The sequence below is a fragment of the Haliaeetus albicilla genome, chromosome W (assembly GCF_947461875.1).
Source record: "Haliaeetus albicilla chromosome W, bHalAlb1.1, whole genome shotgun sequence".
Taxonomy (NCBI): domain Eukaryota; kingdom Metazoa; phylum Chordata; class Aves; order Accipitriformes; family Accipitridae; genus Haliaeetus; species Haliaeetus albicilla.
In genome coordinates this window covers 11,488,224-11,510,073 of record NC_091515.1, presented here as the reverse complement: position 1 = coordinate 11,510,073, position 21,850 = coordinate 11,488,224, and the positions used below count along the sequence as shown (strand labels likewise).

At 43.4% G+C, this 21,850-nt stretch overlaps 1 protein-coding gene across 1 annotated transcript in view; it reads left to right on the top strand.

Moving 5' to 3' along the window:
- LOC104313270 (homer scaffold protein 1) overlaps positions 1-21,850 on the top strand; it is a 146,981-nt gene that overhangs the window by 87,888 nt on the left and 37,243 nt on the right. Inside the window, exon 6 of the mRNA XM_069774873.1 lies at positions 19,155-19,311. Within this exon, the coding sequence (XP_069630974.1) occupies positions 19,155-19,311 (157 nt within the window). The remainder of the gene's footprint in view (positions 1-19,154; positions 19,312-21,850) is intronic.

Below are 21,850 nucleotides of genomic sequence, written 5' to 3'. Positions count from 1 at the left end.
GAAGCAGGGCTTCAGTACTCATAGTGGTTGCTCCAGAAGATGAAAATGCCCCCCTTCTATCTCCCTTTACTTAGCTTTTATATCTGAGCTGACGTCATATGGTATGGAATATCTGTTTGGTTAGTTTAGGTCAGCTGTCCTGGTTATGTCCCCTCCCAAGATCTTGCCCAGCCCCAGCCTGCCATTGAGGGAAGGGCAAAAATGTTGGAGGGAGAGCCTTGATGCTGTGCCAGCACTGCTCAGCTGTAGCCAAAACACTGGTGTGTTATCAACACCTTTCTAGCTACCAATGCAGAGCACAGCACTATGAGGGCTGCTATGGGGAGAATTAACTCCATCTCAGACCCAGTACACCTACAGACACAAATTGTGATCTGATCACTGTGTATGACTGAGACTTAACATGTTCACTTTATTTAAGAAATACTCTGAAATTTATAACTAATGTAATTACATGACAACACCGATGTAGCACCTTCTTTCTGCATTCTCTAGAGATTTTAGTATTCTTGTTTAATTCTACTTTAGCACTTTAGGAATCATTTGTGCTGGGCTTAATGTTCAGCACAGTGGGAGGTTCAGGAATGTTGGATTTTAAACATCTTCACATCATGCTGTTTGCCCTACCCTTTTCCTAGTCTAGGTGCCTTAGCAGGGAAAGCATAATAGAGCTCGCAATGTTAGAAAACAAATGTGCTCTAATGGTGCTGTGGCACGTAGGCATAGCCTCATTAAAGGATGGGAGCTCAGCATCTGTTCTGCTGTCTGTGAAATCACAACTAGCAAAACTCACGTGCAACTTCATACTCTTGGCATCCCTGTTGGATTTATAATGAGTTCTGTAAACTGGAGGGGAGAGAAGCGGGGAGCAAAGCTTTATATTCTTTGAAACTGTTGCTTCAATTAAGTGTTGAATTGGGAAGAACTGGTCTATAAATTATTATTTTTTTTAACTTCCAGCTGACTTATGAGCCAAATCATAGAATTGTTTAGGTTGGAAAAGACCTTTAAGATCATTGAGTCCAACCGCAAACCATCTGCCCTATGCATTATTCTGAAAAGAATCTGAAGGAAACTTAAGATCACTTAGATCCCACAAGTCTAGACCGAGTAAATAAGAGCTAGCAACTGCCAGTGAATTAAGGGAAGGTGCCATGTTTGGGTTTTTTCTTAAAGAAAAACTGGTGGTTTTTACAATAGGGGAGAGAGAGAAACTTACATAGGGACTGCTTCCTCTGAGTGTTAACCTGTAGTTCATATAAAAAGCACCAGTATCAGAGACTTACCATGTATCAAATTTCTTCTTTTTTTCTATCCTTTTAATCTCCTTTTAGTAAACTTGACTCTAGGATCAACATAGTGCAAGAAATTTAGTCTTTTTTTGGATTCAGATTTGGTTTAAACAAGGCAAATTTATTACTTCCATTCTCTTAAAAAGCTGAGATAGAAAAAACCACAAGTGGCAGTATCCACTGATAAATGTTGCAACTCACTAGCAAGTTGTTTTGTTCAAACCTGTGCAGTCAATATATGGTTTACTGTGATCACATAGTTCATGCGACTTGCTGCTTGTTTTTCAAAGTACTTCTGACAGCTCCATAGATATTTTAGTTTGGGCTTTATATATAGGCTATTGACTCTAAGTAATTGTATGGCTATCACAGGAGACAAATGAAACTTAATTAAATTTGTCATGCTCTCACATAGCTTCTGTTCCCTCAATGGAATAAAATTATTTTGTTGTCAGCATGTAAACTGACAGTTCATCTCCTACTACTAATTGCTTTCATAAAGTTATTAATTGCCATAGGAGCCCAAGTCAATTTGACTTTCTTCACAACCAAATACCTAGTCATTTTAAAAAATGGGATGTAAGTTCCTGTCCTGGGTTCAGCTGGGATAGAGTTAATTTTTACAGGAACCGGGGGGGGGGGCATAGCCGGGACAGCTGACCTGAACTAGCCAAGGAGCTATTCCATACCATGTGACATCATGCTCAGTATATAAATGGGAAGCGGGCTAGGGGGGTGGGCTCTTGGCTTTTCGGTGAGGGAAGTGGGGGAGTGTTGGGTTCCGGGTGGTGAGCAGTTGCACTGTGCATCACTCGTTTTGTATATTCTTTTATTAGTACCGTTGTTGTAACTTCTCTTTTTGTGTTGTCCCAGTAAATTGTCCTTATCTCAACCCACGAGGCTCCGTGTTTTGGTGGGGTTTTTTTCTTTTTTTTTTTTCTTTTTTTTTCTCCTTTCTGATTCTCCTCCCCATCCCACCGGAGGGGGGCGGGAGGAGTGAGCGAGCGGCTGCGTGGTCCTTTGTTACCGGCTGGGCTGAAACCACGACAGTTCCTAAATAACTTAGGTTGCTTTTGAAAATGTAGTTTTGTTGGAATATTTGAAGTATTCAGCACCATAGCAACAGCAAGGAATTATGCCTAGTGTTCAACAGTAATTTAATGCACTAAAAATATTATTGGGTATCAGTTGTGAAAAATGAGATGCATTACAGGTGTGAGAATAAACTACTTCCAGTGATACTGATAAGCAATTTCAGTAAAGGAACAAGGACAAATCTTACTTTTTCAGAGTATGTGATAAAATTTTAGGTCTGCAAGGTCTCACAGGCGTGAGAATAAACTACTTCCAGTGATACTGATAAGCAATTTCAGTAAAGGAGCAAGGGCAGTTTTTTAAAAAATTTTTCAGAGTATGTGATAAAATGTTAGGGCTACAAGGTTTTAATGTTTAGTGCAAAAAAAGCTAGAAATTAATTAGCTATGCTTGCTCTTGCAAAGGGCTAAAAGTTATGACAGAGTTATCAATTTGCTGTATGGCCTTCATGAAGACATAACCTAGTGTCTCTTTACTATATAAAATTAAATGACTAAGACAAAAATGAGATCTTTTTAAAAGAATAAAATTAAAGTTGAGCCTCTTCAGAGAAATCAGGGATTTTCTTAGTGCTACTGTGATGATTCAGGTTAAATACAAGTCTTTGCATTGTGATAGTGTACAAAAGACATGCATAAAACTGTTGTTAACTGTGTAAGTTTAATGAGAAACAGTTTAAACGTCACCTATGTAAACACATCCAGCATATACTAGCGGACAATACAAGAAGCTTGGAAACTTCATTGTTTCTTGTGGAGAAGAGTGACTCTTTGTCCCCCACTTTAACTTGGGTCAGGACTGGCATCTAAATCCCTGATTGATAAGGATTGTAGCTGAAGCATTAATTTTGTGTTAATACCCAATGTTCTGCATCCCATGGAGTGCCTTTCAAGAGTTCTTCTATTGCTATTGACTCTTAGTGTTTCAATAAGCAGTGAACACCACCATACTTAGGCATTTTTTTCTATGGCTTTGTTATCTTCTGCAGGACTACCGTGCTGGGTTACCATAGAGAATATTTCTGTGGAATTTTCCTTCCTTAAAAAGAATTTAATTTCCAGTCTATTCCTCAGTGATAAGCTTCCATATTGAAAGGTGGTCTGTGTGTTGTGGTGGTTTCTATGGGCCCTGTGATGAATTAAGGCTGTATTATGAAATACAGAACATGATGGATTTAAGTGGTGGATCTAAATAGAATATAGCCACTGATTTGCACTGCATAGTGGTCTGCCATATAGTGGAAAGAGTCTGTATCATTACTCAACCTCTTTGGTCAGCTTCATCTGTCAAGTCTGCAAAGATTTTGACCCTGCCCCAGTGAGCTGATGATCAAAGCATAGGACAAGAGATGCCTAATAACAGGACTCTGTAACAGAACTGGAAAGGCAACTCTTCTGTCCACAGGCTGCATGTGTGCTTTGGATGATTCAGAATCCAAGAGCATGGTCAAACTGAAAGGCTAAATGCAAGTGAAAGATCATATATGAAACACCTTGAAAGGTAAATCTGTAACAGCTCCATAAGCACCCCTCTTCCCAAATTTGCAGGGAAAGCTTCTGCATTTCTATCTTCTACACTGACATAGGAATTGGGAGTTCAAGCATATTGTAGCTCTGAGTTGAGCAAAGGGGTGAGCAAAACAAAACAATATATTCTGGAGTGGGATAAACCTTCAACATTTGTAGAAAACGATAGAATTGGAAAAGTCATGCTCTCACCTGCTGATTTTAGCCATTCAGCTGCCTTTCTCACTTTCCAGTAGGTGTGTGCAGCTTTGTTATTAGTCATCTCACTTTAAATATGATGTGCTTCAAGGGCCTCCTTCATCTTTTTTGCTATGACCAAATTTGTCATTTAAGCTGTGCACATTATTCCAATCTAAAGAGCTGATTCACAACTATGTTTCCCTGGTTTGATGCTGATGTAACTCCATTGAGATCATGTAGATATTCCTTATCCCAAAGGGAAGAACAGATCTTTCATGCTCCGTTAATGTTTCTACTTCTCTCCCCAGGGGAGCTATCTTCCTTTGCTAAAAATTCTCTTGAATGCTCTCATTAAGGATAAGTATCTCTTTGAATATTAATTAGTTTTTCATTGGCCTCACTCAAAATATTTAACTCAAAGCAGTTTCCTGGTAATCGTCTCTTTATAACTTTGAGAGGACTTACCCTTTTTTTTAATAAATTCCAATTTAGCAAATAAGACTTCCTTTTGCATGTGTCCAGTTAATCACTACTACAAATAAAAAAAAATAAGCAGTAGCTGTAAAGAGGTATTTTTTTGTTTGTTTCCTTCTTACAAAAGCTGTCATTCTTACCATAGCTTTCCCTCTTTTGCTGGTCTTTTACTTAAATTATTTATACTGTAGATGACTGTGTCCCTCATGCACATAAGTTCAGAGTCTTTTGAGTGGCTGAATCTACTGGGCCTGTACAAGCAGACAGCTTTGTATGAAGACTAAAATGGCAGAAAAACTCAAGACACTTCTTTCTTGCCTCTTCCTGGAATGGAAGAGGACCTGATGGCTATGTGCTCCACTGCTCTTTCTTCAGCTTCCCACTCCAGGACTCCTAATTAGGTATAATTAAATGACAAAACCCCTTTCTGTTTCTAATTTTGCTTTGAATGTTTAAGAGAGAGGGAGAGAGACTGAAGAAATTTCAGTTTCATTACCTAGGGCATATGGTACTTTGGACTAGCAGCAGGAAAAACTCTAAAACCATCATGTTTAAATCCTTTCTATCATGATGTAATTTTACACATTTAATAGATGACCACAGCAGATGCCCTTTGAAATCTCTGAAAAGTGGTGAAATTCCCCAAATGCCTGTTTAAAATTTCTTCTAAATCAGGACATGAAGTGAGGAGCTTAACTGTCATTCTTGGCATGAATGAGAGAGGAGGCTTCTTGAGAGCTTTTAGGAATACCTTGAGGGATGCTGCACTCATCCTCTGTGCCAACAGAGTCATCATCTCCATCTAATAGGACAGTCACATCATTCCAATGTAGGCAATAGCAAGCATAGGCCATTGCAGAGATCTCACCCTTCCAGCCTGGGACCTCAGCATTATCAGAAGCTTATGGAGCTATCTTTAAAGCTTACCATCTTATTCTCACAGCACTGTTTTCAGTTTTCATTATTGCAGCCAGGACTGTTAAGTGTTCTCAGGCCCCTGTGGACAAACACTTCAGTGGCTTTATTTTGTATGGAGGATTTCATAAGGACCTTGTGCAGAATTCCTTCCCAAATTTACCAGTTTTACATAAACCCAAACACTTGCCTTGCACTTCCAAAGAGGAGAAGCTACACTGCTACACTAGAGCTCTCAGATACTACAATAACAGAATAAATAATTCATAATCCCCCTTTGATTCCTTAAGCATGAAGAGCTGCTCTGTAATGCTCACCAGCAAGGCTGTCAGAAAGGATCACCCCTTGCTGCCAGCACAGCTAATGCATTGTTACCAGCTGGTTGACATACCTCTCCTGCTGATTGGTAATGCTCACTCCACCAGATTCTTGGTCTGCTTCCAAAGCATACCACTATTTATAATCTGCGCAGCAGCTACAGGGACCCTGCTCTATTCATATTTGTCAAGTTTTATGGATTTAGTTACTATACCAGATGCCAAATTTTGTAGTGAAAGTGCTCCAGTCTCTACTCAACTGAATTCCTCATCATTTCTGCTATGCCAAGACAGTACTGCTCACCATACATCTGCAGTGCAGATCACAGTGACACCTGAAGAGAATTTATGTGCTCTTGAGTAATTGTAGTTCTTTGAAACCATGACTACAGTAGAGTAAGAAATCCAATTTTTAAATTAATTCATTTTAAGCAATGAATCTGATATTAAAAATAAAATTCACATACTTTATTTCTATAAATCTGAAATAAAGCTTAAACCATGTTGTTTTGTGTTTGTGTGGTGGGGTTTTGGTAGCGGGGGAGGGGCTGCAGGGGTGGCTCCTGTGAGAAGCTGCTAGAAGCTCCCCTGGCTCCAAGTCAGACCCTCCTCTGGCTGAGACTGACCCAATCAGCGATGGTGGTAGCACCTCTGGGATAACATATTTAAGAAGGGGAACCTACAGTGGGGGAGGAGATTGGAATGTGAGAGAAACATCTATGCAGATACCAAGGTCAGTGAAGAAGGAGGGGGAGGAGGTGGAGGTGGAGGTGCGTGGGAGGAGGTGATGCCCCTGCAGCCCGTGGTGAGACGGCAGGCTGTCCCCCTGCAGCCCATGGAGGTGAGTGGTGGAGCAGATGCCCACCTGCAGCCTGTGGAGGACCCCACGCCGGAGCAGGTGGCTGCACCCGAAGAAGGCAGAGACTCCAGCGGGGGAAAGCCCGCGCTGGAGCAGTTTGTGACTGAAGATCGGCCTGCGGAAAGGACCTATACCGGAGAAGTTTGTGGAGGACTCCCTCCCCATAGGAGGGACCCCACGCTGGAGCAGGGGAAGGGTGAGGAGTCCTCCCCCTGAGGAGGGAGGAGCGGCAGAGACAACGTGTGATGAACTGACCCCAACCCCCACCCCCTGTTCCCCTGCGCTGCCGGGGGGAGGAGATAGAGAGAACCGGGAGTGGAGTTGAGCCGGGAAGGAGGGAGGAGTGGGGGGAAGGTGTTCTAAGGTTTGGTTTGGCTTCCTAATATCCTTGATTTGATTTGTAGTAAATTAAATTGCTTTTGTTTATTCCCCAAGTTGAGCCTGTCTTTTGCCCGTGTCCATAACTGGTGAGTGATCCCTCCCTATCCTTGTCTCGACTCAGGAGTTTTTCTTTATATTTTCTCATCCCGCCGGGGGGTGGGGGGGGAGGAGTGAACGAGCGGCTGCGTGGTGCTTTGTTACCGTCTGGGCTTAAACCACGACACATGTTTTATAGTGTTGGCACTGCATACAATTCAGCAAACAATGAATAAGCGATACTGATTCAAAAAGTAGAAAACATCTCTTGATTTGGACTGCTTTTGTTTTTTTGTTTCGTGAAGGCATCTCCGAAATAACTTCACTCTGAATGCAACTCATTAATGTGTGCTCCCTGCCTTCACAAGCCTTCTCCAACTGGCTAAATGTGGTGACTGGAGCTTTTCGGAATAATTTTCCTTAAGTGACCTACTTTGCAGAAAAAGATAATCGTGCATTTATAGCCTCTGGCACTCTATTCAGGTCACAGATAGAGAGATAGCAAAGCTATTCCTCAGTGACTTCCTGGAGTTGTAACTAATCCCCAATGAGAATGGAGATCAACTTGATGTTAATTGGTCAGAATGCCTAAAAGTGTGGAAGATCATTGACTCTTACCTGAATTTTCAGGGTGTGTCACAGCTATGCCATATGATACCAGTCAGCAGTTGTTCTAGGAGTGTTTTGTGGTAGTGATCAAATTATTGGATGCCATAGTTGTTAAATATCTGACTTCAAATCCTTTGCCTTGACGATGGAGCACCATGTGGTGTTCTGACTGTGGACATGTCTGATGTTACACATGTACCAGATACTGTGGCCTGCACCAAGGATCAGAGATTCAGGGAGAGTTTTGAGCTTTTGCTTGCTAACAAGAGCTTACAATCCTGTGAACAGTTGTCATTGTAAAGATAATTTTCCATGCAATAAGTATGACCTAAACCTCTGTTATGGAAGTATTTTTTTTGTATAGCATGATCAGTTGAGCCAATAAAACTCATATTTTGCTGTTATCTATTAGAGGCCCATTCTCCCTCTTGTATTTGGCACTAATGTAGTGATATTTGCAAAGCAGCTTATCTTATTTTGAGAAGTTCAGAAGTTTCACAAGGGAAATGACCAGGCTTTATCCTCTGTTATGATATTGTTAAAAGTTTGGTGGAGCTTTTCCTGCTGAGAAACAGGCAACAAGCAGGAGTGTTAAGGATGTCTCTGTTTTTGAAAGACCGTCTTGAAACTTTGAGTGTGCCAGGCAGTCAGTGATGTTAATTCTGACAGGGCTGAAGAAATAATTGTTAAAATTGTGACACTGCCAGCAAAAGGATGGATGGCTTTCAGAACAAAACAAAATGAAATAGGTGTGCAGGTTGAATCCTTGCACCACAGAACTGCAAACGTGTGTGTGCCTGTGTTGTGGTTTAAGCCCAGCCAGCAACAAAGCACCATAAGGCCACTCACTCACTCCTCCCTCGCGGTGGGATGAGGAGGAGAAAATATAATGAAAAGCTTGTGGGTCAACACAAGGACAAGGAGGAATCACTCACCAATTATGGTCACAGGCAAAAACCAGACTTGTCTTGGGGGAAAAAAAACTAAAATCAATTTAATTTGTTACCAATCAAATCAAAACATGATAATGAAATGTAAAACCAAATCTTAAAACACCTTTTCCCCCACCCCTCCCTCCTTCCTGGGCTCAACTCTGCTCCCAATTTTCTCTACCTCCTCCCCCCAAGCAGCACAGGGGGACAGGGGATTGCGGTCAGTTCATCACAGGTTGTCTCTGCCGCTCCTTCCTCCTCAGGGGAAGGACTCCTCACACTCTTCCCCTGCTCCAGCATGGGGTCCCTCCCACTGGAGACAGTCCTCCACAAACTTCTCTGGTATGGGTCCTTTCCACAGGCTGCAGTTATTCATGAACTGCTCCAGCGTGGGTCCCTTCCATAGGGTGCAGTCCTTCAGGAGCAGACTGCACCAACACGAGCTTTCCCATGGAGTCACAGCCTTCTTTGGGCGCAGCCACCTGCTCTGGCTTGTGGCCCTCCATTGGCTGCAGGTGGGCATCTGCTCCACCATTCACCTCTATGGGCTGCAGGGAAACCGCCTCCTCTAGTGCACCTCCTCCCCCTCCTTCTTCACTGACCTTGGTGTCTACATAAGCATTTCTATTCCATTCCCCTCTCTGCTGTAGGTTTTCCCTCCTTAAATATGTTATCCCAGAGGCGCTACCACCATTGCTGATTGGGTCAGCCTTGGACAGATGCGGGTCTGACTTGGAGCCAGGGAAGCTTCTAGCAGCTTCTCACAGGAGCCGTCCCTGTAGCCCCTCCCCCGCTACAAAAACCCTGCCACACAAACCCAATACAGCCTGTGTCCTCCAATGTATACATACAGCTCTGCTCTTTCTGCCACGGTGTAAAACTGAAAGGTGTTCTGGCAGAAGTTGCGTTGCCATTTGGATCCTTTTGATCACCAAATAAGTGTTCATATTTCATGAGCTGCTTAGAGCAAATAATCTCAGAATACATGAAGAATGTTTTGGTTTAGATATTTACAACTGTTAAAACAACCTGACAGAGCTGTGCATGCATTTCCTATGAGACAATCTAATGCTTTGAGGGCAGAATCAATTCCTTTTAGCAAAAAGCCTTCCAAACAGGAATTAAGTGAAAGATTTTAGAGAGAGAGTACATGCAGCTCTCCTGTGCCTATCCTGAAGGACTGTAGTGCAGCTGTTTCATGATCAAAATGTTGACCATGGGCTCTAGCAGTTGTTGGGAGTTCCACACGTGGGCTTTCAGCTTCTAGACCTGTGTGTTCCCTGTCCCGGGTGTTAGCCCCAGCATCTTCTCTTCCGAGGGAGAATTCTCATTGTGCCTGAACCATATGTTTCTCAGTATTCCCTCTGGAATTGTTGATAAATTTGAACCAATGTAGCTCTACAGGTATAGGCATCAATGCAGATACTCTTAGTCCAGCTTAAGAACAGCCTGCTGTAGGTTTGCTTTTATCTGGTCCTAAAATAATTAGTTTAAGTCCAAATAAGTCCAGTTTTAATCAAAATAATCCACAAAGCATAATTTTAATTATTTTTTTTTTAGTTTGTCAAGAAAGTATTTGAAAAAAGTCAGCACTGCCAGGATTGGTTATGGGCTATTTTAATCAAATTATTATTTTGTGAAACAAAAATTCACATCTTTGGTTCTGTGTTTCCTGGTGTCATATCCATCACATTGCTGTGTTTATGTCAGAGAATGTGAAGTTTTATAAGAAGAAACAGGATAAGTCTAAATAGTTGGGAAGTCATTTTGTATTATCAGATAAAAAAACTAGACTAATTTAAGTAATACATTTCTATTTTATGGAGCCATATTACAATCTGTAGAAGATACAGTAGAAATTATTTGTAGAAGAAAACAGTATATGCTACAAACAATTAACATCTGCATTACAATAGACATGTTCATACCCACTATGTAGATCTCTCAGGGATAAAAAGTATGATTGAGAAATAATACTGGTGCAGTCCTATTGAAAACAACCAATTTAAAAATAACCATCTCCCAAGAAACCTTCTAGCCTTTGAACCAAGGTAGCCATAGCAGTAATAGAAAATACATGTTTCTTATTTAATGCTGACATTCCAGTATACAAGCAATAACTTCAGAGCTCCTGACTCTTTTCTTGGCAGGGTAGTAAGGCACATTTTGTAAACATGTATACATGTCACACACACACAGTTAGCTACTAGTCCTGCAATAGCGGGACTACTAAATGGGATTACTCGCTTGCATGAAATTGCTGGTCTGGATATTTGTTTGCTGGATGTGGTGGGTTGACCCTGGCTGGATGCCAGGTGCCCACCAAAGCCGCTCTATTGCTCCCCCTCCTCAGCTGGACAGGGGGGAGAAAATATAACAAAAGGCTCGTGGGTCAAGATAAGGACAGTTTAATAAAGTGATAGCAAAGGTCACGTGCGAAAGCAAAGAAAAACAAATGATGTTATTCTCTACTTCCCATCAGCAGGCAATGTCTAGCCACTTCCTGGGAAGCAGGGCTTCAGTACGCGTAGTGGTTGCTCCGGAAGACAAAAATGCCCCCCTTCCGTCTCCCTTTACTTAGCTTTTATATCTGAGCTGACGTCATATGGTATGGAATATCTGTTTGGTTAGTTTAGGTCAGCTGTCCTGGTTATGTCCCCTCCCAAGATCTTGCCCTGCCCCAGCCTGCCATTGAGGGGGGGCAAAAATGTTGGAGAGACAGCCTTGATGCTGTGCCAGCACTGCTCAGCTGTAGCCAAAACACTGGTGTGTTATCAACACCTTTCTAGCTACCAATGCAGAGCACAGCACTATGAGGGCTGCTATGGGGAGAATTAACTCCATCTCAGCCAGACCCAATACAATCTCCACCCCTTATTCCATACCATTTGCGTCCTGCTCAGGTCCCACATAATTTAATACAGATATCTTCTAACCATGCCATTGTATTTAATTCTCATTACTGAAATCCCTTCTTACCAACACAACTGAAACTACATACTTAAACCACTTTTATACCCAACGTACAGATTTATACATTCTTATTAATTACTATCCCCTGTCCTTTAAGAGATAGATATTCCACGGGCTTCTTCCACTCCTCCAGATGTTCACACACAGGTTATGACTTGGGCCCCATCCGTCAAGATGAGTGGTCAGCACAGGAGAAGCAGTATGTTCGATCGTTGGGCACCAACACCGGCTTGGTTTCAGTCACCGATGCACTTGTCTGGTTCCCTGCAAAGTTCACTCCTCTGCAGTTCAGGTCATTCCTGCTACATTACTTCCTACAACATACAACTCACATCACAGATTATTTTTCCCCCAAGGTTAAATGTCCTTGAGGCACACACTGGGTCTCCCCATCCTTCCGCATTACCCACCAAGTACACCCAGGTCCCTGAGCAAAGACAATCCCACGAATGGGTTTGCCTTTTCCCATGGGAGGAGAAATCCACACTGCCTTCCCCAGCCACTTCCCCATGTGCACTACGGGGACCTTATCTCCTCCCACAGTATGTAGGGATTTTGTTTGGGCAGGACCAGGACGGTTAGCAGATCCTCTGGTGTTAACTAGCCAAGTGGCTTCTGCTAAATTTGTATCCCAATGCTTCCATGCCCCATTGCCCAGCGCTCTCAACATAGTCTTTAACACTCCATTATATCTCTCAATTTTTCCAGATGCTTGCAGGTGATGGGGGATGTGGTACACCCACTCAATGCCGTGTTTCTTTGCCCAGGAGCTTATGAGGTTATTTTGGAAATGAGTCCCATTGTCTGATTCAATTCTTTCTGGGGTACTGTGTCGCCATAAAATTTGCCTTTCGAGGCCTAAGATGGTGTTTCGGGCAGTGGCATGGTTTACAGGATATGTTTCTAGCCAACCAGTAGTTGCTTCCACCATGGTGGGTATGTAGCGCTTGCCTTGGCATGTTCGTGGCAGTGGTCCGATGTAGTCAATTTGCCAGGCCTCGCCATATCGAAAGCCCAGCCACCGCCCTCTGTTCCAGGGAGACTTTACTCTGGTGGCTCGTTTGATTGAAGCACATGTTTCACATTCATGAGTGACCTGTGTGATGCCCTCCATGGTCAGGTCCACCCCTCGATCACGAGCCCACCTATATGTTGCATCTCTCCCTAGATGTCCCGATGTCTCATGGGCCCATCGAGCTACAAATAGCTCACCTTTACGCTCCCAGTCCAGGTCCACCTGAGCTATTTCTATTTTGGCAGCCTTGTCTACCTGTTCATTATTTCGATGTTCTTCAGTGGCACGGCTTTTGGGCACGTGAGCATCTACATGACGTACCTTTTAGAGCCATGTGTTCTACACGGGCAGCAATGTCCTGCCACAATGCTGCTGCCCAGATGGGTTTACCCCTGCGTTGCCAATTGGTCTTCTTCCACTGCTGTAGCCACCCCCATAGGGCATTAGCCACCATCCAGGAGTCGGTATAGAGGTAGAGTACCGGCCACTTTTCTCGTTCAGCAATGTCTAGGGCTAGTTGGATGGCTTTCACTTCTGCAAACTGACTTGACTCGCCTTCTCCTTCAGTGGCCTCAACGACTTGGCGTGTGGGACTCCACACAGCAGCTTTCCACTTCCGATGGTTCCCTACCACACGACAGGATCCATCAGTAAAAAAAGCATAGCACCTTTCGTCTTCTGATAACTCATTATATGGTGGTGCCTCTTGGGCACGAGCCACCTCCTCAGGTGATGCTCCAAAATCTCTGCCTTCTGGCCAGTCCATGATCTCTTCCAGAATTCCTGGGTGGTTGGATTTCCCCAGTCGAGCCCGTTGCGTGATCAATGCTATCCACTTACTCCATGTAGCGCTGGTTGCATGATGTGTAGAGGGGATGTTTCCTTTGAACATCCAGTGTAGCACGGGCAATCGTGGTGCCAAGAGGAGATATGCTTCTGTACCAACAACTTCTGAAGCGGCTCGAACCCCCTCATGTGCTGCTAGTATCTCTTTTTCAGTCGGGGTGTAGTGGGCTTCTGATCCTCGGTACCCCCGGCTCCAAAACCCTAAATGGTCAACCTCGGGTTTCTCCTGGTGTTTTCTGCCACAGGCTCCAGGTGAGACCATGCTCCCCAGCTGCAGTGTAGAGTACATTTTGTACATCTGGTCCTGTCCGGACAGGCCCAAGAGCTACTGCATGAGCTATTTCTTGTCTGATATGCTCAAAGGCTTGTTGTTGCTCAGGGCCCCATTCAAAATAGTTCTTTTTCCGCGTTACTCAATAGAGAGGGCTCACAAGCTGACTGTAACCTGGAATATGCATTCTCCAGAACCCCACAAGGCCTAGGAAAGCTTGTGTTTCTTTCTTGTTAGCTGGTGGAGACATAGTTGCTATCTTGTTAACCACATCCATAGGGACATGACGGCGTCCATCCTGCCATTTTATTCCCAAGAACTGAATCTCCTGTGCAGGTCCCTTGACCTTGCTTTTCTTTATGGCAAAACCAGCTTTCAGAAGAATCTGAATTATTCTTTTTCCCTTCTCAAACACTTCTTCTGCCTCGTTGCCCCACACGATGATGTCATCTATGTATTGTAAATGTTCAGGGGCATCGCCTTGTTCCAGTGCCGTTTGGATTAGTCCGTGAGAAATGGTAGGGCTGTGCTTCCACCCCTGGGGCAGTCGATTCCAGGTGCATTGGACACCTCTCCATGTGAAAGCAAACTGTGGCCTGCACTCTGCTGCCAAAGGAATGGAGAAAAATGCATTGGCAATATCAATTGTAGCATACCACGTGGCTGCCTTTGATGCCAGTTCATATTGGAGCTCTAACATGTCTGGTACAGCAGCACTCAGTGGCGGTGTCACTTCATTCAGGCCGCGATAATCTACTGTTAACCTCCACCCTCCATCAGACTTTTGCACTGGCCATATGGGACTATTAAAAGGTGAATGAGTCTTGCTGATGACTCCTTGGCTCTCTAGGTGATGAATCAGCTCATGGATGGGAGCCAGGGAGTCTTGGTTCGTCCGATATTGCCGACGGTGCACCGTCCTGGTAGCGATTGGCACCTGCTGTTCTTCAACTTGCAACAATCCCACAATGAAGGGATCTTCCGAGAGGCCAGGCAGGGTAGATAGATAACTGTTTGATCTTCTCTGCATTTACAGTGGCTACACCAAAAGCCCATTGGTACCCCTTTGGGTCCTTGAAGTACCCTCTCTTGAGGTAGTCTATGCCAAGGATACAAGGGGCCTCTGGGCCGGTCACAATGGGGTGCTTTTCCCACTTGTCCCCTGTCAAGCTCACTTCAGCCTCCAATACAATTCTTGGCATCCCCCTGTCACTCCAGAGATCCAGATGGGTTCTGTGCCCCTATACCCTGATGGCACCAGCATACACTGTGCACCAGTGTCTACCAAAGCCTTATACTTCTGTGGGTCTGATGTGCCAGGCCATCGAATCCACACAGTCCAGTATATCCGGTCATCCCTTTCCTCCTCCTGGCCGAAGGCAGGGACCCTCTATTGCTGTTCCTCATCAGAGTATTCACTGTCCGATCCTTGCAGTGCCAGACCAGAAGTCCCCTCACCAGAATCAAGGGAGGTGGTTTCAGTTCTTCTATGCCTGGAGGATCGCTGATTGCTTTCTTGGGCCTCTACAGCAACTACGCTGACAGCCGCCTTCTTGGGTGACCCCTTCTTAACAGCTGTCTTCCCTCTCAGTTCACGTACGTGGGCTTCCAGCTTAAAGGTGGGTTCACCATCCCACTTCCTCACGCAGGAAGAAGCAGACTGCGCCACATGGCATATGCCTGTGGATCCCTTTCCCTCTGACTGGGGCAGGAGAGGACTGATTTCTTGGAGCATCCCTAACAGCCAAGGCACTGTCCTGTAGGGATGAGGAGATACAGAGATTTTCTTCAAAGTTTTGGAGCCAAGACGACACTTTCTCCACAGTTGGTGTTTCCATATCTGGACAATACATTGCTGCCAAGCTGTTAGAATATGATGCTGGGGCACCTTGAATCACCTTCCTCCACATGGCCCGTGTGCACAGGACATCCTCTGGATCTTTGGAGACTTCCTCATCATCTAGATCACTGTAGATGACTTCCAGCACCGCTAACTCTCTCAGGTACTGGATGCCTTCATCTGCAGTAGTCCACTTTTCTGAGGAATTCACAAGATCTTCCTTGAATGGATATCTTGCCCTCACACTTGAGAGGAGCCGGCTCCAGAGACTGCAAATTGCTGCCTCTTTTCCAATCCCTCTTTCAATTCCCCGGTTTCTAGCGAGGGATCCCAGATGTTGGGCTTCCTTGCCTTCCAATTGCTGACTGTCAGCCCCATTATCCCAGCATCGGAGCAGCAATCCGCTCACCTGGCTGGCGGCTGTAATCTTTCCACAAGTCCCGAAGTTCTGAGGAGGTCAGGGACCGGGTATTTTCTGCTTCCTGTTTAATTTCCCTCACTCCTTCCTCCAATTTCTTTATCGAAGGACCAGCTTCTAGATTAAGCCTTTCCTCTTCTTCTTCTTCCCTCACTAATCGATGGTATGGACCTGTTGATCTCCTTGCCCACTGTTTCCTTTTCACTATTGGGGCAATTACTGTAGTTGTTGTTGTTGTTTGGGTCCCTATCTCGAGCATGGTGTCCTCAGATGCAGTCTGGGTCCCTGCCTCAACCGTGGTCCTCTGACAGTGTTGAACTATGGCTTGGTAGGCATAGGCCAGGCCCCAGTACAGTGCGAGAAGCTGCTGGTTTTCATTGGGGTAGGTAAGGCACCCTTCTATCAGGTGGCGTGTCAGTTTGCCAGGGTTACTTGCCTGTTTGGGTGTAAGGTCCCAGATTATGGGAGGTGATAACCGTCCTAGGAATCTGCCCAAATCCTTCCATATACCCTGCCACCCAGGGACCGGTCGCTTGAGGGCACATTTCAGTATTGCCTCACCTGAAACTTGTCTTCTCTTATACCAGGATGAGACCAGATTCCACAATACCCATAATATGCCACCAGTATGAATTATTAGTATGGAACAGCTCACATAAGGGTGAACAAGGACCTCGGGAGCCTGCATAATAAAACCATTCACATCAATGCCTGGTAGGGAGAGGGAGATGTGTTCCCTCATCTCCTCCACAAGATAGCTCCCACAACACAGCAAAGCCATCAGTGCCAGGACAAAGCACATATAGACATTATTTGCATTACCATGTTCCCAAACTCAGCAAGATAGAGATAAGCAAGCAGCCAACAAGCTCCGTGACCTGCACAGGAGCTTGCCACTTAATAACTAGCTATAGCACGCTTATTGCAAAACTGCCATTGTCGTGCCCCACGTTGGGCGCCAAAAAAGGACTGTGGTGGGTCGCGCGCGAAAGCAAAGGAAAACAAATGATGTTATTCTCTACTTCCCATCAGCAGGCGATGTCTGGCCACTTCCTGGGAAGCAGGGCTTCAGTACTCATAGTGGTTGCTCCAGAAGATGAAAATGCCCCCCTTCCATCTCCCTTTACTTAGCTTTTATATCTGAGCTGACGTCATACGGTATGGAATATCTGTTTGGTTAGTTTAGGTCAGCTGTCCTGGTTATGTCCCCTCCCAAGATCTTGCCCTGCCCCAGCCTGCCATTGAGGGGGGGGCAAAAATGTTGGAGAGACAGCCTTGATGCTGTGCCAGCACTGCTCAGCAGTAGCCAAAACACTGGTGTGTTATCAACACCTTTCTAGCTACAGATGCAGAGCACAGCACTATGAGGGCTGCTATGGGGAGTATTAACTCCATCTCAGCCAGACCCAATACACTGGATCAGAACATCAAGGAGGAATTGTGAATATGACAATGAACTAGATTTTTTTAGCATGGTTTTTATGGAATTTTTTGATCTGATGTGCTACTATAAATGAAAAGTAAATCTGATCAGAGAAACAAGAGTAGACATTGTTGCAAAAATTAATTCTCATCTTTCATATGTGAGTCAGTGTTCCTTGATGAAATGGGATTATCGTTATTTTAGTTTAGTCATTTAAGATTTAAAATTTGTAGTGGTGAACTTCTAATTAGTTGAATAGATCATGAAATGCTAGAGCAATTTGAAAGAACTCATATTCCTCTTCTGAAGGAACTTGTATTCCTGTTCAAGGGGACGAAATGGTGTATTTGGAAGGAAATACTGGAGCATGGAAGAATCAGACATCACGTTTTAGTGAAACAGTAGATGTGATCTGAATTGGTAATGAATGTTCCTCAGTGACTGGTTGGCTTTGAACACCTAAGAGGCTTTTATAGGAATCATAATGTTTTTGAAATATGCTTTTATGGGATGGGCTGTGCATATGCATGAAGTGGATGAAAGAAACTCAGTGGACAAAATGGTTGCAGAATGTTTAATTGTTCATATGTACAAGGTTCAAAGAAACCTATAAACTTACATGCAAAATAATAATAATAATTTATAACTAAATTCAGCATATTAAAATATATTTATTATAATAAATAATTATGTTATATTAATTACTTGTAATTCACCATAAACCTATATACAAAATCTTTTTGGCCAGAGTTACAGATCACTGATTTTCATTGATGCCCTTAATAGTAAACTAATTAGACAAAATTAATTATTTTCTATATGTATTTTCCATATAGGTGTGCACCTCATGTGCTGTTGACGTTATACAAGTAAACATTAATGAACTATTTGCATACTAATATGTTCACCTGATGTGTCTGAGATGTTTTTCCCTTGCATACTGAGTACAAGGATAGGGTCTGTGGATGATGGCAGACTAATTATCTGTGAAAAATAAAGCCCTGTGTTTCCTCAGAGAGTAACCAAACTGTAGGCAAGGATTGTTCCTCCATAAGCTACTTCAAGAGACTCCAACATCAGCTTCCTCTTTGCAATAAAGCAATAATATCTTTATGTTTCTCGATCTTTGGTCTCTTTGCTGATATTACTGAAGAAAGGCACATAAACAGTATTATGGTGTTGAAATTCAAGACACTTGAATTTATAAGTAGAAATTAAATATGGTATTTAATAAAGAAAGTATATTTCAGGCATAGAAGATTTGCATTAAGACAACTAAGCTGTAGTTCCAAAGCACTACATTAGCTCTCTTTAATCAAGTTGGTGACAAATCTTTTTTTACAATATATTTCATAAAGTAGTAGATTAAAGAAGCACTTACTCTCATATATTAAAATGGCAACTAGTTATATACATATTCTAGAATTACACACTATTGCTTTTGGGAAGCTGATATGGATTTCATCATCCTTAACATTTTATTTTAAAAAAGTACCCTGTTGAACTGGGAGGGTAGAGGTTGTTTTCCAATAATGATATATCTACATTAAAAAATCTGTTGTTCAATATTTTCTGAATTTAAAGTTTTGATGATTTGAGCACTTGGATTCTCATTTAGACATTCACTCATAGGATTTTTGCATAATTCTATTTTTCCTGGATATTTTGAAAAAAAAATTGTTAGACATTTTAAGAAAAAAAAGAGAAAGAAGAGATTTGAGAGCTCTGACCATTCTCATTCTGTCTATGCAGTTCAACAATCAGCAAGCATTGGGAGGCAGAACTGGCCACGCTCAAGGGTAATAATGCTAAGCTCACAGCAGCCCTGCTGGAGTCCACTGCCAATGTAAAACAATGGAAGCAACAGCTTGCTGCATATCAGGAGGAAGCAGAACGTCTTCATAAGCGGGTAAGTCAAGGCAAATGGCCAGGATCCTTGAGGTGGAAGTACTGGTGACTGTATTTGCTCATTCTGAAGTAAAATAAGCTTCTTGTTGGGGCTTTAGGTTAATCTTTGAGACAGAAATTCATGATGACTTGAAAGCACACAGGGTTCCTCAGTTGGGAAATTCTTTCTTTTGTAGAAGTTCCTTTTCTGCAGAGGGTTTTGTTGCAGGAAGAGTTATCTAACCTGTGATACTTAGGACATTTGCTGCCAGCTGCATTACATCTGTTTCAAGACCTTCTCCATATCATTACACTTTAGTCCCTCTTGCATTTAAGCCCATAGAAACTTAACATCAGATCTGTAAGTTAAAGGAACCCTGTTGTAGTTTCCACATATAACAAAACCCAACAGCTTCCTTTCATCCTTGCACCTAAAGAAAACTGAACATAGAATCAAGCTCATTATACAAAATTAGAGATCTGCCTCTGCTTTCATACAGGAGGGGCAGGGTCCCGTTCCATTCACTGTAAATTTTGTTTGCAGAGGTCATTTAGCAAACCAGAAATTAGAGTACAATGGGGGTAGAACTGCCAGTGTTTGAGAGAGGAATAAAGTGTATGCAAGGTTGAAGGCTGCATTGAGAAAACAAATATATAATATTTTTATTTCTCTTCTCTTTTCACATGTAACTATATTGTATAATTTATTCATCTTTATTCATATGAATTTGTCATCATAGTTTAGGACATTTTTGTACAAAGTGAAGGCAAGATTAGAATATTTATAGAGGGAAGATGTCTTTGATGAAGTTGTATTAGTTTTGTTAATATCAGTTAGCTTAGAAAAATATCAAGGAGATGAACTTAGTTAAGAGAATAAAAACAAACAAAAGTCCTATATACTTTTTTGCATGAAGACCAGTTTCATGAATATGCTGACAGAAGGGAAAAGTCAAGTAGCAAACACGTCAGACAATTTGGTTTTATATGCTGTACTCTCTTAAATGAAATAACATATGGCAATTACAGTTAGCCAAATCCTGCAAATTGTGAAGGGTTCTTTCAGACCTGTGCTGGATCTGTCCAACTGGAGAATAGTAGTCCCAGGAACAGGGATCATATTGATCTGAGGAGGAGAAATTCAGCAGGCTGCATATAACCTGGAGGTCTGGAAGGATAGCAAGAATTCCCTTGAGCTTGAGAAACCTGGGGAAATGGCAGGTTGTTGGGGCTGTCCTATACCTAGACTGACTTGCAGATGAGCATCTTGAAGTCCCAGCCAAATGAGTTGATAGGGAAGAACAATTTCCATTAGACTGTAACTCCATGTGCCATAGCTGGCTGGACAAAATGCATGAAGTGTAATTAAAACTGGTGCTTTTTCAAAGTGTTTTCATTTCAAGAAATTGGCAGTTGCTGACAAAATTGCTTTGCTTCAGTAATTTTCCAGTCAGGAACAAGTTTGTCATGTGTGTTTGTATAGAGAGAGTTTCACTTTGTCATCTCATTTAAGCTTCTCCTCTGGAAGGGTGGAAGTTCTAACCTGTGCTCCAGGTTTCTAAAGAGATGATAGTAGTCATAATTTCATCAATAATTTAAATTATAACCTTATAATTACTATAGTGCAAAAATTCAGGTGGCTTTGATCACCAGATTCAGGTCTTACAGTGAAGAACTCATTGCTAAAGTGCGGACATAATGAGGTAGCATTCTTCATACTAAAATGTTTTAGGTTTATGTGGTGGGGTTTTAGTAGCGGGGGAGGGGCTACAGGGGTGGCTCCTGTGAGAAGCTGCTCGAAGCTCCCCCAGCTCCAAGTCAGACCCACCTCTGGCCAAGGCCGAGCCAATCAGCAACGATGGTAGCACCTCTGGGATAACATATTTAAGAAGGGGAAACCTGCAGTGGGGGAGGAGATTTGGAATGCGAGAGAAACACCTATGCAGATATGAAGGTCAGTGAAGGAGGGGGAGGTGGTGAGACAGCAGGCTGTCCCCCTGCAGCCCATGGAGGTGAACAGTGCAGCAGATGCCCACTTCCAGCCCATGGAGGACCCCACGCCGGAGCAGTCGGATGCCCCCAAAGATGGCTGTGACTCCATGGGAAAGCCCGCACTGGAGCAGCCTGTGCCTGAAGATCTGCAGCCCATGGAAAGGACCCATGCCAGAGAAGTTCGTGGAGGACTGTCTCCCATGGGAGGGACCCCACGCTGGAGCAGGGGAAGAGTGAGGAGTCCTCCCCCTGAGGAGGAAGGAGCAGCAGAGAACGTGTGATGAATTGACTGTAACCCCCATCCCCCTGTGTCGCCAGGGGGAGGAGGTAGAAAAAAACAGGAGTGGAGTTGAGCTGGGAAGGAGGGAGGAGTGGGGGGAAGGTGTTTTAAAGGTTTGGGTTTACTTCTCATTATCCTTGTTTTGATTTGATGGGTAGCTGTCATGGTTTAAATCCAGCCGGTAACAAAGCACCACACAGATCACTCCCCCCTCCACCCCCGGCCACAGTGGGATGAGGAGAAAATATAAAGGCAGGCTCGTGGGTCGAGACAAGGACAGGGAGGGATC